Below are 14473 nucleotides of genomic sequence, written 5' to 3' on the forward strand. Positions count from 1 at the left end.
TGATCTATGACTGGCTTACAAATACGCATCGCAATCTCGATTTCAATGCTTTGGAAAGTAACATGTGGTGCCTGGTGGAATTCGAATTTATACTTTCGTAATACAAAAATATGCAGCGCACATGTTACTCCACATCAAACATCTTTCCAAAAGGTGTTTCGTTTTCTAAAGCGCCAGGAAATTCTATGCCCATGTATAAAACCATAACCATTCAAAGGATTGATAAGTTATACAGTTCGGAGAGAAAATATGCTATCAGTTAACAGTGAAAAACTATGTTTCCACCTGGGAGAAAGTGTATTTTGAACCGGGAAATACGGGAGAAATCTGGGAATTTTTTTTCCTTGTCCACGTATACACCCTGTGGCAGCTTGTGGATACGTTCTGTATACAATTCTGTCATAGGAAAATGTTGTACTCTGCATATCTAGCATATTCTGTAATTTTACTGTATGAAGACGTTAGATTTTATATCAATGAGACAAGCTTTCACCATGGAGGGTGTGGGGCACAGTGCACATACTTGCAGCAGAATAGCATGCGCTCAAACAGCACATGCACATTGCCAACTGGATACATCACACATGTGCCGGTGGGGGCTTAAATATGAGAGATCAGTGCATTTTCATCAGTATTCACTAAATGACAGCCAGAATACTCTCTGCCGAAATATCATTCCAACAGTTCACCTGAAGTTTTTCGGAACAACTTGTGTGTTGTCCACCATGTTGTCACCTATTGATACCATTACGTATCCAAATAAAAAATTTGGTTTCACAATTGAATAAATGTCTCCTTTACAATGTTATAATACATCTGTTGTATATTTTGGTAGTTTTGATTGGAGAGATTTTCATTTCCTACATTCTGTTTTTCATGTTACATGTCTATTGCTATCTTAGTGTCAAAAAATCTGTTTATAAGTGTTGAATGTTAGACTTACCCTTTTGATAAAATTTGTGCCTGATGGAATCCCTGTTGGTTCTGTATTAAATCTGTGGCTGTTTTAACTCTCCTTTTAACTATAGCAAAATACTGTGTCCAATGGTAGGAAGAAAACACAGGTCGTACTCATTTACAAGAAGGGACCACAGAAGCGGTCCCCAAAGCTATTGGCTAGTAACTTGGACATCTATTTGTTGTAGAATCTTAGAATATATTCTGACCTCAAATGTAATGAGGTACCTCAAATAGATTGTCTTCCTTCTTGCCAGCCAGCATGGATTCCAACAACATTGATCATGTAAAACATTTTTTGTTGGGGGAGATTATAGCAAACTTCCTCACGTGTTCAAAAATGTAAAACTGTCCATTTCAGAAAGTGAGAAAATGGAGTATCATATGACTATCATATCAGTGAGTCACAGTTGGAATCAGTCAACTCATACAAATACCTACCTTCATGTAACCATTTGTAGTGATATGAAATAGAATGATCATATAGGATCAGTCATAGTCAAAACTCTTGGCAAAGTGGGGTTCATTGGTAGAATACTAGGGAAATACAATCAGTCGACAAAGCAGATTGCAAGAAAGACACTTTTGTGACTCATCCTAGAATATTGCTCAAGCATGTGGGACCCAAACTAAATAAGACTAATAGGGGATATTCAGTGTTTTGCTTGAACCACGAGGGATTGTCATGGAGATGCTGAAACAATTGAATTGGCAGATTCTAGAAAATGGACACACACCATTCTGTAAAAGCTTACTTAGAAAGTTTCTAGAACCAACTTTCATTGATGTATTTGATTAGTTGTTCTGGTTTTAACATCTGAGGAAGTAGTAGATACTGCTGTCAATAATCTTTGGATTATATTGTGCAACATTTTTACATAGTGTAAAGCCTCCTGCATCATAACTCATGCCATCTTGATTCACGTTACGTTAATAATATTGTTGAAGACACAGTTATTACATTTGTGTAAGTGTGTGCGACACACAAGATCAACATCATGGCAACTCCGTGGCATTTCATAGTCCTTGAGATTCTTTTTAAGCATTCTTGAATAGATTTCCACTTTTTTTACTGCAGAAAAGAAACACTATAATAAGAATTAGGCTTCTGTGATACTAGATTTCTTGGCACAAGTTAGTGATACTTCTTAGTGTTTGCTTATGTTCTTCAATACATTTAAATTCTCATAGTTTACCTTATAGTGTTGTTATTACTGTTCGTTCAGTTAATAATAAAGTCTGGTGAACTGAACTGTATTTCACAGATGGCAGCAGACTGGCCTCTGGGAGAAAATTTCACAGTATAAAAGAGTCTTCTTAGAGCCACGAACTTCTGCTGAATTGGAACCAGTGATAACTGAGTATTATGAATGTACAGCAGCAGGTGCACTGATGATGGCCATTATGCGTGGTAAGATATCAGAGGGATTTGACTTTGCTGATGGTAGAGCTCGTGCTGTAGTTGTGGTGAGTAATTTTGTTTGTTCTTAATCTTAATACTAGACATTCTGGCTTCTCATTTGTTGTCACATTTTGGGACATTAGGAATTCAGTTTATGGTAATCTCAAAATAGACTTTAATACTACTTTCCTTCTAATCTTGTATTACAGTACCAACAATGTAGGAGAAGATATATTGCTACTTACCATAAAGAAGACATTTTAAGTTTCAGAAGGCACAATTAAAAGACACTTACACAAAACTTTTAAAGAGAAACACACCCTTACCCTACTATCCCTCCCCTTCCCTGCTGCAGCCTCCTCCTTACCCCTACCCAGTCGCCACTCCCATCATGCACTGGTGCTGCTGCTCGCAGTGTTGCTTCAGTTGCCTGAGACTGCAGTCGTGTGTGTGTGTGTGTGTGTGTGTGTGTGTGTGATCTATTTTTGATGAAGGCCTTACTGCCTGAAAGCTTTATTTGTGACAGTCCTTTTGTTGTGCCTGTCTGCAACTCAGCATCTCCGCTGTATGGTGAGTGGCAACTTTCCTTTTCATAATATGGAAAAACACACCATCCATGTTCAATTTTGATAGTCGGAGTTCAAATATTGTTGCTCCATCCAGGCAACTATAAGTCAGAACTGAGTGTGGTGCTGTGGTGTGAAAAGTGTCAGCTTGGTGATACGCTCTTGTGATATGGCTACATATACAGAAGAGAAAATATGCAAAACTGAAAATAAATATAAAAAGTTATTTGTAGAGAAATTAAGATGAATCTGGCCAGAATATGTTAAAAAAACAAAACATGGGAGAATGCCGTAAAATGAACTAGTAGCACCAGAAAGAGGCAAAAATGTAGATACTTTTTTATATGACAAAATAAAGGATAGAACTGAGAAAACAAGATTTTGAACAAGTAAAGCAATCAGCAGTTCATCGATTAATGTAAAAGCTGCATTTATTTACTAGGCACTGTCCTGCTGAAGAACATATGTCCTTACATTCTCTGACCTGATAAACCTCCACCCACTAGTGTTGCAGGAAATCCTTAAATCCAAACCATTGTACAATTAGGCTATTTACCATTGCTAAAACATTACCAAAAAGAAAAGTAGATAACTGTATGGAAGACCCTAGGACCAATCAGGGATCAAACAAAGAAATGCCTGTTGATGATGTAAACAGTGTGAACTCATTTTGCCAAAATATTGCAAGTTTCCATGATTCTCATCACTCAAAAGAATTCATTATTGATTACAAATTCATTATTGATTGTAAATACCATTTCTAAAGCATCTTGAATTTATAGTCATCCCACTTTTGTGTGTTTCATTTTATTTAAGAAAGAATTTCAACTCTCTTATTATCAATGTTCTGAGCTACTGAACATGCCCTCTTCTAAAAACAATCCATTTCCTAAGAGAAAACTTAATCATATATCATTAGCAATTTATTTTGAACTGTAAATATTTCATCAGGGCAGATCTTATGACAACATTGTTTTGATCTGCTGAATTTAAAATTTCCAATCCACTATCTTATGCTATACTAATTACCCAGATGTTTCCATTTTGTGTACTAAACATGCACACTTTTTCGTGAAACAGTACCAAATTGATGATGATAAGGATGAGTTTGTCCCAAATTCATAATCCCACTCAGAATTTATAAAATACTTAACAAGTGGCAAGGAAGGATTGTACTTTCAATGTACTGAAACTCCTACAGAGAGAGTTTTCTTAAATTGAGCAGTTCAGTGTTATGTGTACTATCCAAGATATTCCAGTGCAATCAAGAACAGTGTGTCGTGAATAATGTTCCATCTACATAATTAGAAAAATACTTGATAATACCAGGGCCTCATAATTGTGGATTCCTGACAATTATCGCAATGTCAAAATATAATTTTAGTTCTGTGTCCATGCAACATTTGTGACAAACCATAATGTACCTCATAGAACATAGTGACAGAACAAATAATGAGTAGGTAGTGGCAATTTGATTCTAATGAAAAAGTGTTTTCCCACCTGAAAAGCACAAACACTTGTATGAGATGTGAGATATTCCGTAGTTAAATGTCATCAGTATTTGATTTCAGTATTGGGACAACTCAAAAGACCGAGCGAGGTGGCGCAGTGGTTAGCACACTGGACTCGCATTCGGGAGGACGACGGTTCAATCCCGTCTCCGGCCATCCTGATTTAGGTTTTCCGTGATTTCCCTAAATCATTTCAGGCAAATGCCAGGATGGTTCCTTTGAAAGTGCACGGCTGATTTCCTTCCCAATCCTTCCCTAACCCGAGCTTGCGCTCCGTCTCTAATGACCTCGTTGTCGACGGGACGTTAAACACTAACCACCACCACCACCACCACCACCACCACCAACTCAAAAGACACATTGTTCCTTCTAACTTTCATAAACCACTTTTCTGTATTTTATTTACCTTTATTCTATCCCGATCTCTGCTAGCAATGAAGACTCTGCCTCTCAAAAAGCTTGAAATTCAACAAAATGTTAGCTACTGTTATTCTTTTAGTCATTTTCTGATTTTACCAGCTGGTAAGCAGGTACAATTCTTGTATCTCAAATACTGTTTCATACATTAAAGAATTTATGGCAAATGTATGACAGTCCATTCCATGTTCTACCAGTTGAAACTACATGTATTAACCACTGTGATGTTCCCAAAAGTGATAATTTCATTTTTTTTTGCTTTCCTGGTTATCACATTTTTGAGAAATTGGAGACAAAATTGTAAAGTAGCAACACACAAAAAGCGTCTGTCCAAATTTATTTTTTTATAGTGTTAATTTTAATTATATTAAGATTTTTTATACTTTGTTACTAATTTTAGGTTGGTATTCCATACCCCAGTGTGAAGGACCCACAAGTCACATTGAAGCAGAAGTACAATAACCTGCACCCACAACTGCAGAATGGACGACAGTGGTACACTACACAAGCATACAGGTTTGCTAAACATGATTTATATTAAATATGACAATATATTTATTTTGAGTATACTGAAGTAGATTTGTTTATAAGGGAACAAAGAAGACTAGTATTTGAAAACAACAAAATACAAAACAAACTAAAACCGTTACTTCATTTTTATACCTTCATTTCTTTGCACAATGAAGGCAAGTATAACTATTTTATTACTTAATTGTTTCCACATTGAGATTTTGGGATGGTCTCAAAGTCTGCTGACACAAGAGGTCAGAATTCTCAAAACATTACACCTTACATTGCATGTCACAGACTGGTACAGCATTTAATGTCATTTCCTCTTTGACTCGTTTTTTATATGAACACACAGTCTGATCCATAAGCTCCCAAACTGAGGCAGCAACAAATTCAAAACCAGCTGCAAGTGAGTTTTAGTTGTCTATTCACTCAATGATGTCATTCAGTGTGAGTTCTGGTAGTAGTAGTGTGTCAGGATAGAGGGTAAGACAAAATTGTTGAGGCTTTCGTGGCCACTTGTTGACAAACTGCCTATTGGCTTCTGTCTCGGGTTCTTCGGCCGACGTTCATCTAATGATTTTTCTGACGTTTCGCCAGCACGAGTGGCTGGCATTGTCAAAGCTTCACCCTCCAGTTCACCACCGGCAATGGAGGGTGAAGCTTTGACAATGCCAGCCACTCGTGCTGGCGAAACGTCAGAAAAATCATTAGATGAACGTCGGCCGAAGAACCCGAGACAGAAGCCAATAGGCAGTTTGTCATTGAGGGTTAGGTCAGATACCCCACTACAGGTTGCAATGGCTGAATCTGGTCAGATTTGCTGGTACAGATGTGTGACTCAGTGCGGAAAGCACTCGAGCATGCAGTGTTGAAAAAAGGACTGCGTCATCATTGATCTGGACCTGCAGGGGAAAGCTGGCAGTAGTATAGTGTGCCCACATAAGGCAGGTCGCCGCTCAGCAGCTGGTCAGGCCCCAGGTGTGAACCTTGGAAGACACCCCCCCCCCTCCCCCGCACTGATAGGTCCCCTGAATTTGGTAGAAGTCAATCAGCATTTGGTCTCCCAGATTGGAGGCATCAGTTCAACTCCCAGTGGCATTAGGACTAAGTGGTGCAGCTAGTAGTTCCACAGCCAATAGAGGCAATGTCTAGTAGTAGCAGCTAGATGGTCCATTTAAGCACTACAACTGTAGGAGAGTACCTCTCGTAGCTGGCTGCGGGTGACAATGGACACTAAATAGCTGAAATGGGCAGTATTTATCGTGGTTTGACCCCCACTGTTTTGCCAAGCCATCACTCCTCATCACTTTGAACAAGGAAGTAGTCCATAAACGGGCTTGGACGTGTGGTGATCTAGCTTGTAATTGCTGCATTCTGTTTCTGCAGTCAGTGTGTTAAATTCCTGACAGCAGTTGTCAAAGTTAGACATGTGGTAACTTGTTCCACAAAGAGGCCCAGGCTGCAATTCTTGCTGTGTCGGACTTGTAGCTTCTTGTGAGAATATGCCCAGCTAACTTCCCTTCTCAGAGGCTTCTTGCGTCAGCCCTTGGTGATACTTTCTAGTATCCCAGCCATGTGTTTTCAACTGCCAAATGAAAGAGGCCATAGTGCAACACGGTCTTGCCATATCCTTATAATTGTTTCAGAATTGTTTTGCAGTTATCAGTCAAGCCTCATGGGTCTACTCAATTAAAGTGATTTTGAATCCTAAAAGGAGAAATATTTCAGAGGCGTCAGATTTGGTGAAGAAGTTGTAATGTTGAGACTTGCTTTCCAGTGAGGAAGCGATGGCTCACTACTGCTGATTGAGTCAAGGCATTGTTGTGTAGTACAAAGAAATCATGAATGTGAAGAGGTCTAGACAGATTCATTAAATTCAAGCTTGAATGCATTTTAACACTTTCTGATATATTTTCTTGTTTACTGTCCTGCCTGAAGGCAAGATTTCTTTGTGGGCAATACCACAGCTATTGCAAAAATGTGATCACCATAATTTCAACCAGTAGTCCGTAACAGGCAGATGTATAATAAATGCAGAAAGAAGAAGTGATTAAAGAAACATCAAGAAGAACGTTCCTAAGTTAAATACCAAATATTTCTTTAAACATGTATGTGGCTTACGATAAACCATTTATTATTCTAATTACTTCACTGGACTCATGTGAAACACTCTTTAGGTGAATTACCATCACAAATATACACCAATGAGTGAAAATATCATGACAACTTGCTTAATTGGGTGTTTGTTTACCTTTTCAGTGCAATGCATAATTGATTCTGCATGGTATGGATTCAACAAGTCCTTTGTAGGTTTCTGGAGGTATGTGACATCAGATGCCAACACACAGTTCCTGTAAATTATAAATTATGGGCCAGTGGTTTGTGAGTACAGAGCCGGTATCCAGTAGCTTCCCAGAAATGTGCCATCGGTTTCAGACCAGATTAATTTGGTCTCCAGTACATCAATATGAGTTCACTATTATGCTCCTCAAATTACTGTAGCATGATTCTGGCCTTGTGAGATGGGCAGTTATCCTGCTGGATGATGTCATCCCAATCTGGGAAGAGATCAGACATGAAGAGATGCTGGTGGTGCACAGTAATGTTCATACAGTCCACACCTGTCGTGGCACCCTCAGTTACTACCACAGATCACATGGAAGCCCAAGTAAATGTCCACCATAGCATAATACTGCTCCCATTGCCCTGTGTCCATGATGCAGTGCATGTTTTGAGCAGCCATTTACCAGATGTTGTGTCAACATGGGAACACAAAGGGGTGCTGTGGAACCCCATGATCAACAATGTACTCTGAATGGTGTGAGCCCAAACACTTGTGCCTACTTGTAATTGTACTCTTTAAGATATGCTGCAGATGCCACCTGCCCTGCTTTATAGAGTGGGCAAGCCTCCAGTCTTCACATTCTGTGATGAGGCTTGGACATTTGCATACTTAATAGTTTCACCGTCCTTCAGCTACTTTCCATATACACTCACAACAACACAGAGTGAACACCTACCTGGCTTCACCATTTTGAAAATGTTCATTCCCAGGCATCAAGCCATAACGATCTGCTATTTATCAAAGTCACTTACATAATAGGATTTCCCCATATGCAGTCCATATCACTGCTAGAATGATACCTCATTACATTAATCTCTGACCCACTTATATACTCTCTTTACCGTGTCATATGCCTGGAGTACCACCAGGTAGCATTCAGTCTCATGGTCAGCAGTAGTCATAATGCTGTGGCTAATGAGAGTATATTTCTATATTCCTGCAACATTGTTCTCTCTTTCTCCACACCTCTCCCCCTCCCACACTCCCTTACTCCCTCCCCTCCACCACTTACTCAATTTCATTTTAGCTCTCATTGTGTACTTGTGGATTTCTGTAGATTAGTTACTGTTAATATTTTTGTCATTTGTAATATTTCAGGGCACTCAATCAAGCTCTAGGGAGATGTATAAGGCATATTGGTGACTGGGGAGCTATGATTCTAGCAGATCATCGATTTGAAAAAGAAAAGGACTATGCTCGCATTTCTCAGTGGCTTTTGGAACAGGTAAACCAACAATGACTTGATTTATTGTTGTCGCTACAGCTTCACATTGAGTTCATTGCAAAAACTACTATAGACCTGTTACTATCATATCTGGAAACTAACAAACACTGAACTATAATTGGAAAAATCTAGAAATAATGTTACTAACTTGCCCAACTATGGCACAATATGTGTATATAGGTTGATTTAGTACCCTGTAAACCAGCATAGTAGTAGATGTCAGGCTTTGTATTTTTCAATCTCTAGCAAAAGTGGCTTAAAAAAAAAGCCTCGAAGCAAACAAGATAAAGATTAATAATGTATTTTGTAATAAAAGTACCAATGTAGTTATACTAGTGACACATTAAAACTGTATTCTAAACAGGTACTGATGGAGGTGTGTGAGGAATGAGAAAGTTGTAAGTTGTTGATAAGCAGTCTAACAAGTTACTAATAAAAACAACAGTTGTGTAGAATATCAAGCAAAAATAAATGTCAGTAGAGTGAAGAAATGTAGAACTTCAAACTGTACATGTTTTTAAGCTTTCATAACTGTTGGCATATATTTACTTAATATTTTGTTAAAGAGTTGCTAAAATGTTGAAGCCAGGCTCAGGAGCTGACTACACTTTTCATCATGACATTAAATTGCTCACTTCAAGAGTCACTAAATTTATGAATACAATAAAGTTGGTTTGTTGTCAATATGTGACCTGTGTGAAGGCTTCACAATTGTTATCATACACATTAGTATGAAAAAATGATTACCATTCTGCTTACAAATGGTTACAATAAAATTAAACAAGTATGTTTTGTTTCTGCAGCTTTCCCAGCAGATGTATTGTTCCATCAATTTTTCAGGGTGGTGTCTGGAACATTATTATTTCATCTTCAGGTGATTTTGCTACATTGCATTGTAATTACTGCTTGACTTCCGAGGATATTGCTCTATTTGTTTATTCACTGAGATACCAGTGTAATTTAACAAAGAAGTCACAAAATGTGCACTAAATTTCATTTACAACATGGAAACATGAGGTGAAGGATGCAAAACCATAAATGCTTATGCATCATATAGTTCATCATTCAGATTGTCAGGCAATGCAAAACCAAACCTAAAATGCCTATGAGAGCATACAAAAAATATGACTGGATTCCAAGTAGTGTCTAAATTGAAACTCTCATCCCAGTTATATGATTGTCTGGTAGTAAGTGCTTCTTTCACCATGAAATCTGAGATTGTTGAGTATCTGTTGTCATGACTGATGGTGTGGACAGTACAAAGAGCAAGTAGTGCTGATCTAGGAGCAGTTTTTCCAGAGGCAGAGTGTTTATGTCATTTCAATCAGAACCTCTGAGTAGTTCCTATTGAATAAGGAGTGAGGGAATTTCAGTTAGCTGGGGTACATATCAGAATAATGTTGCTTCCTCAGATCCAGTATTGCAGTGTGACCAATTCTGATATCTTTACAAAGGCATCAGTCTGGCTGATAATGGCTGGTGTGCTGCTGATGTTCAATGAATTATTCTTCTACAATATGTTGGACTTCCTGTACACTATACACCTTATTGATGAAGAATTCTAAAGCTTCTTGCCTTTTCTAGCTACAAATCCTCTTATTGATCCATACATTTGCTTAGGAATTTTTGTTCATAGTTTGTACTGCCTGATAATTTTAATGGCAAACCATTTGATGAATCATTACTATAGATTTGCAGTCTAGTTTGAGTGTTCATGGATTTTAGATGAATTTTGGTGCATGTTATTCATGTCTTATTGTGTATTCACATTGTCATCTCAGAGAATAAATAGTCACAGCATAATTTGGTCAACGTACCACCTTTACATTGGCTGTATGGTTTGTAAACAAAATGTTTAAAGATGAAATAACATTGCCATGGACACATTCCTGAAGGTTGTTGGAATAACATGTATGATGATGAAGGAAAACATAATGACATTCCACTCACAATCCTGAATAAGACCCTACAAATAAAGAACTGAAGAAATGTTGCTAACACAGAAAGAAAAAAAGAGATTGAAGCTTGAATTGCATGATAATGAATGTTGCTAATATACAAGTGACAACCCATCAAATAAAAATAATATAGGTCCTTGAGCTGTGAGCGAAATGAAGAATGGGTTTTGCTTTTAGAATTTTAACAAAAAACTACTAAAACCAGGTTACTTTTTAGTTTATGCCTTTCTTAGTAACATCCGAGAGCTTCGAAAAATTTGGTAAATAAACATTTGTTTCAACTTTGCCTGTATGTGGTAATAACTGCCTTTCATCTACATCTACATCTATACTCTTCAAACTACTTCGAAGCGCATGGCAGAGGTAACATTTAACAGCAGTGTTTTCTCCTTACTACGGCTGCAGCCACCTTTCCCCTTTTCTCTCCTGCTCCACTGACTGCCAAGATGCAACTTCCTTTTGTCATTAGTGGATCTAATAGACCTAAATCCTTATTTTCAGCTTGGCCACTACCACAGCTCCAGAGATCTACTGGAAAATCTTCACTCTTTCATAAAGATGCGGATGTCTGTTCAGTAAGTATTTAGAAATATAACCACATTCTGTAGATCCCATAATGAGGAAGAATCCTGAGTAACTTAGAAGTGAAGGTGATGTACAGCTTCAGAGATTCTGTAGACTACATAAATAACTGTATTTAATTATAGGCATCATATGTTGTACAGTATATCAAGGGCCTTGTCATATGATGTCTCTTTCAAAACACCAGAAATTAGTTTCAGAAAAACTATTACACAGAAAGAAGGTGCTCCTTATAAATGCTACAATGAAATACCAGAACTGAGCTAGGTGTCAGAGTGGTGAAGATACTGGATATACATTCTGTATGGTGGTTTAAATACTGTCAGCTCACACACAGATGTTTCCCATGTTTTCCCTAAATCGCTTAAAATAAATGCTGTAATGGTTCTTTTGGAAACAGTATGTCCAGTTTTCCTACGTATCCTTCCCCAATCTAAGCATGTACTCAAGTCTCCAATGACCTCATCACCAGTGGGATGTTTTCTTCGTACCAATATGCTAAAATTTGGATTAGAAGGTGGAAGACCTCTGTGAAGTTACAGAAGCTGATAAAAAAGAGTAAATTCCATTGCAAGATGACAATTTGGTATTTCGATGCAAAAAAAAAAAAAAAAAAAAAAAATTGTTCTCAAGTGAGAAACTTTTGGAATGACACTAGAAATGAAAAGTTAATACATTGTTGGATTTTTCTGAGGACATCATATTTGTCCTTAACACGTTCAATCAGATGAAAACAAATAGAAAATAGACTCATCAAGGACCAGATTATACTAAAAAAGCAGCTGATTATAATTTAAACTTACAAGGAAACAGACTGGCTGAACAGTATTTAACTTTGGGAAGTGAAATGTCAAGTACTACTGGCACAAACATTTAAAAGCAGAGGCAGTGGTCAATGCAAAGTTCGATGTCTCTTTCCCACATTTAAAGACATACTAGCACAAAATTATGCTACTGCACATTCAGAAAGTCTTTTGTAGAGTAGGAGTTGAGGCTTGCAATGTACCCGTCCATCACAATTTGTTGTCGTCACTACTATTTTCGATGGTAAAGTATCATTTTTTTCAAAAATACAACAGGAGTAAGATTTACAATAAACTTTTCACTTGTCTTCCTTTTTTTGTAGTTGACTCCAGTTCTTCACATCTAGGGCCTTATTCTTGAAGCTGAAATTTTCATATTTTAGGATCTCATGGTTCCAATTGACATAATTAACTTTGAACTAAGCCTGTGCAATTTTTTTTTGTTTCCATGATAATTTATTCTCTCACATTTTTCTGTATCACATTGTCTTTTGAATTTTCACATTAACAATGCCAAAATTACATTGTTCTTCCCAATTAAAATAACGCATCTGGTCAGATCAGAGGCATGCCCACTATTACTTCACTCTGTGGTCATAACAATATTCCGAAGGGTTTACAAATTTTCTTGACAAATGAAATTCTGTTAATTTATAAATGAATCCAGAAATAAAGATAATAAGCAGTATCAGATAGTGCAATTAATAATAGAAAGTTTAAGTGTGCCAAATATTTCATAATTTCAAATGTTTCTAAAAATAATAATTTTAACTGTACATTCAGAGCTAGTACGTATCTATTTAACAAATAAAATAAACTAATTTCTTTTTATAGATTTTAGCTTGAAATATAACACATTGCGTACAAAATCATATGTAATTTTTCAGGAAAACAGCTGAGATAATATTAACCTGTTCAAAATTCAGATACGTTTCTGGTATTGACTACTTCTGTTGAGTAAAAGAATGCTAGAGGAGGGCGTCACTTTATAATGTCCCCCTCACAAAATTTGGAAATAATGTGTTTACAATATTTTGTGACTTACTGTAAAGTAAGTAACGGTGTACCAAATGATACCAAAAGATGGAATACAGATGTATGGAAGTATCTGATACATAATATTACAAAAAACATGAGAAAAACATCTACAATACAAGTCATAATTTATACATATACCAGGACATGGCATTCGGATTTTCAGATTTGTGGAACATTCTGTCACAAGACAAACGATACAAAGTCAAAACTATGACATGACCACACTACACTACACTCCTGGAAATTGAAATAAGAACACCATGAATTCATTGTCCCAGGAAGGGGAAACTTTGTTGACACATTCCTGGGGTCAGATACATCACATGATCACACTGACAGAACCACAGGCACATAGACACAGGCAACAGAGCATGCACAATGTCGGCACTAGTACAGTGTACATCCACCTTTCGCAGCAATGCAGGCTGCTATTCTCCCATGGAGACGATCGTAGAGATGCTGGATGTAGTCCTGTGGAACGGCTTGCCATGCCATTTCCACCTGGCGCCTCAGTTGGACCAGCGTTCGTGCTGGACGTGCAGACCGCGTGAGACGACGCTTCATCCAGTCCCAAACATGCTCAATGGGGGACAGATCCGGAGATCTTGCTGGCCAGGGTAGTTGACTTATACCTTCTAGAGCACGTTGGGTGGCACGGGATACATGCAGACGTGCATTGTCCTGTTGGAACAGCAAGTTCCCTTGCCGGTCTAGGAATGGTAGAACGATGGGTTCGATGACGGTTTGGATGTACCGTGCATTATTCAGTGTCCCCTCGACGATCACCAGTGGTGTACGGCCAGTGTAGGAGATCGCTCCCCGCACCATGATGCCGGGTGTTGGCCCTGTGTGCCTCGGTCGTATGCAGTCCTGATTGTGGCGCTCACCTGCACGGCGCCAAACACGCATACGACCATCATTGGCACCGAGGCAGAAGCGACTCTCATCGCTGAAGACGACACGTCTCCATTCGTCCCTCCATTCACGCCTGTCACGACACCACTGGAGGCGGGCTGCACGATGTTGGGGCATGAGCGGAAGACGGCCTAACGGTGTGCGGGACCGTAGCCCAGCTTCGTGGAGACGGTTGCGAATGGTCCTCGCCGATACCCCAGGAGCAACAGTGTCCCTAATTTGCTGGGAAGTGGCGGTGCGGT

General features: G+C 38.3%; 1 protein-coding gene across 2 annotated transcripts in view; it reads left to right on the top strand.

Moving 5' to 3' along the window:
- The window catches only part of LOC126203639 (uncharacterized), a 552833-nt gene that overhangs the window by 519966 nt on the left and 18394 nt on the right, over positions 1-14473 (top strand). For both annotated transcript variants that reach the window (XM_049938012.1, XM_049938013.1), the window contains exons 15-18: positions 2223-2424; positions 5254-5369; positions 8809-8935; positions 11395-11468. In XM_049938012.1, the coding sequence (XP_049793969.1) occupies positions 2223-2424; positions 5254-5369; positions 8809-8935; positions 11395-11468 (519 nt within the window). The remainder of the gene's footprint in view (positions 1-2222; positions 2425-5253; positions 5370-8808; positions 8936-11394; positions 11469-14473) is intronic.

Source organism: Schistocerca nitens, chromosome 9, assembly GCF_023898315.1.
Source record: "Schistocerca nitens isolate TAMUIC-IGC-003100 chromosome 9, iqSchNite1.1, whole genome shotgun sequence".
NCBI classification, from domain to species: Eukaryota; Metazoa; Arthropoda; class Insecta; order Orthoptera; family Acrididae; genus Schistocerca; species Schistocerca nitens.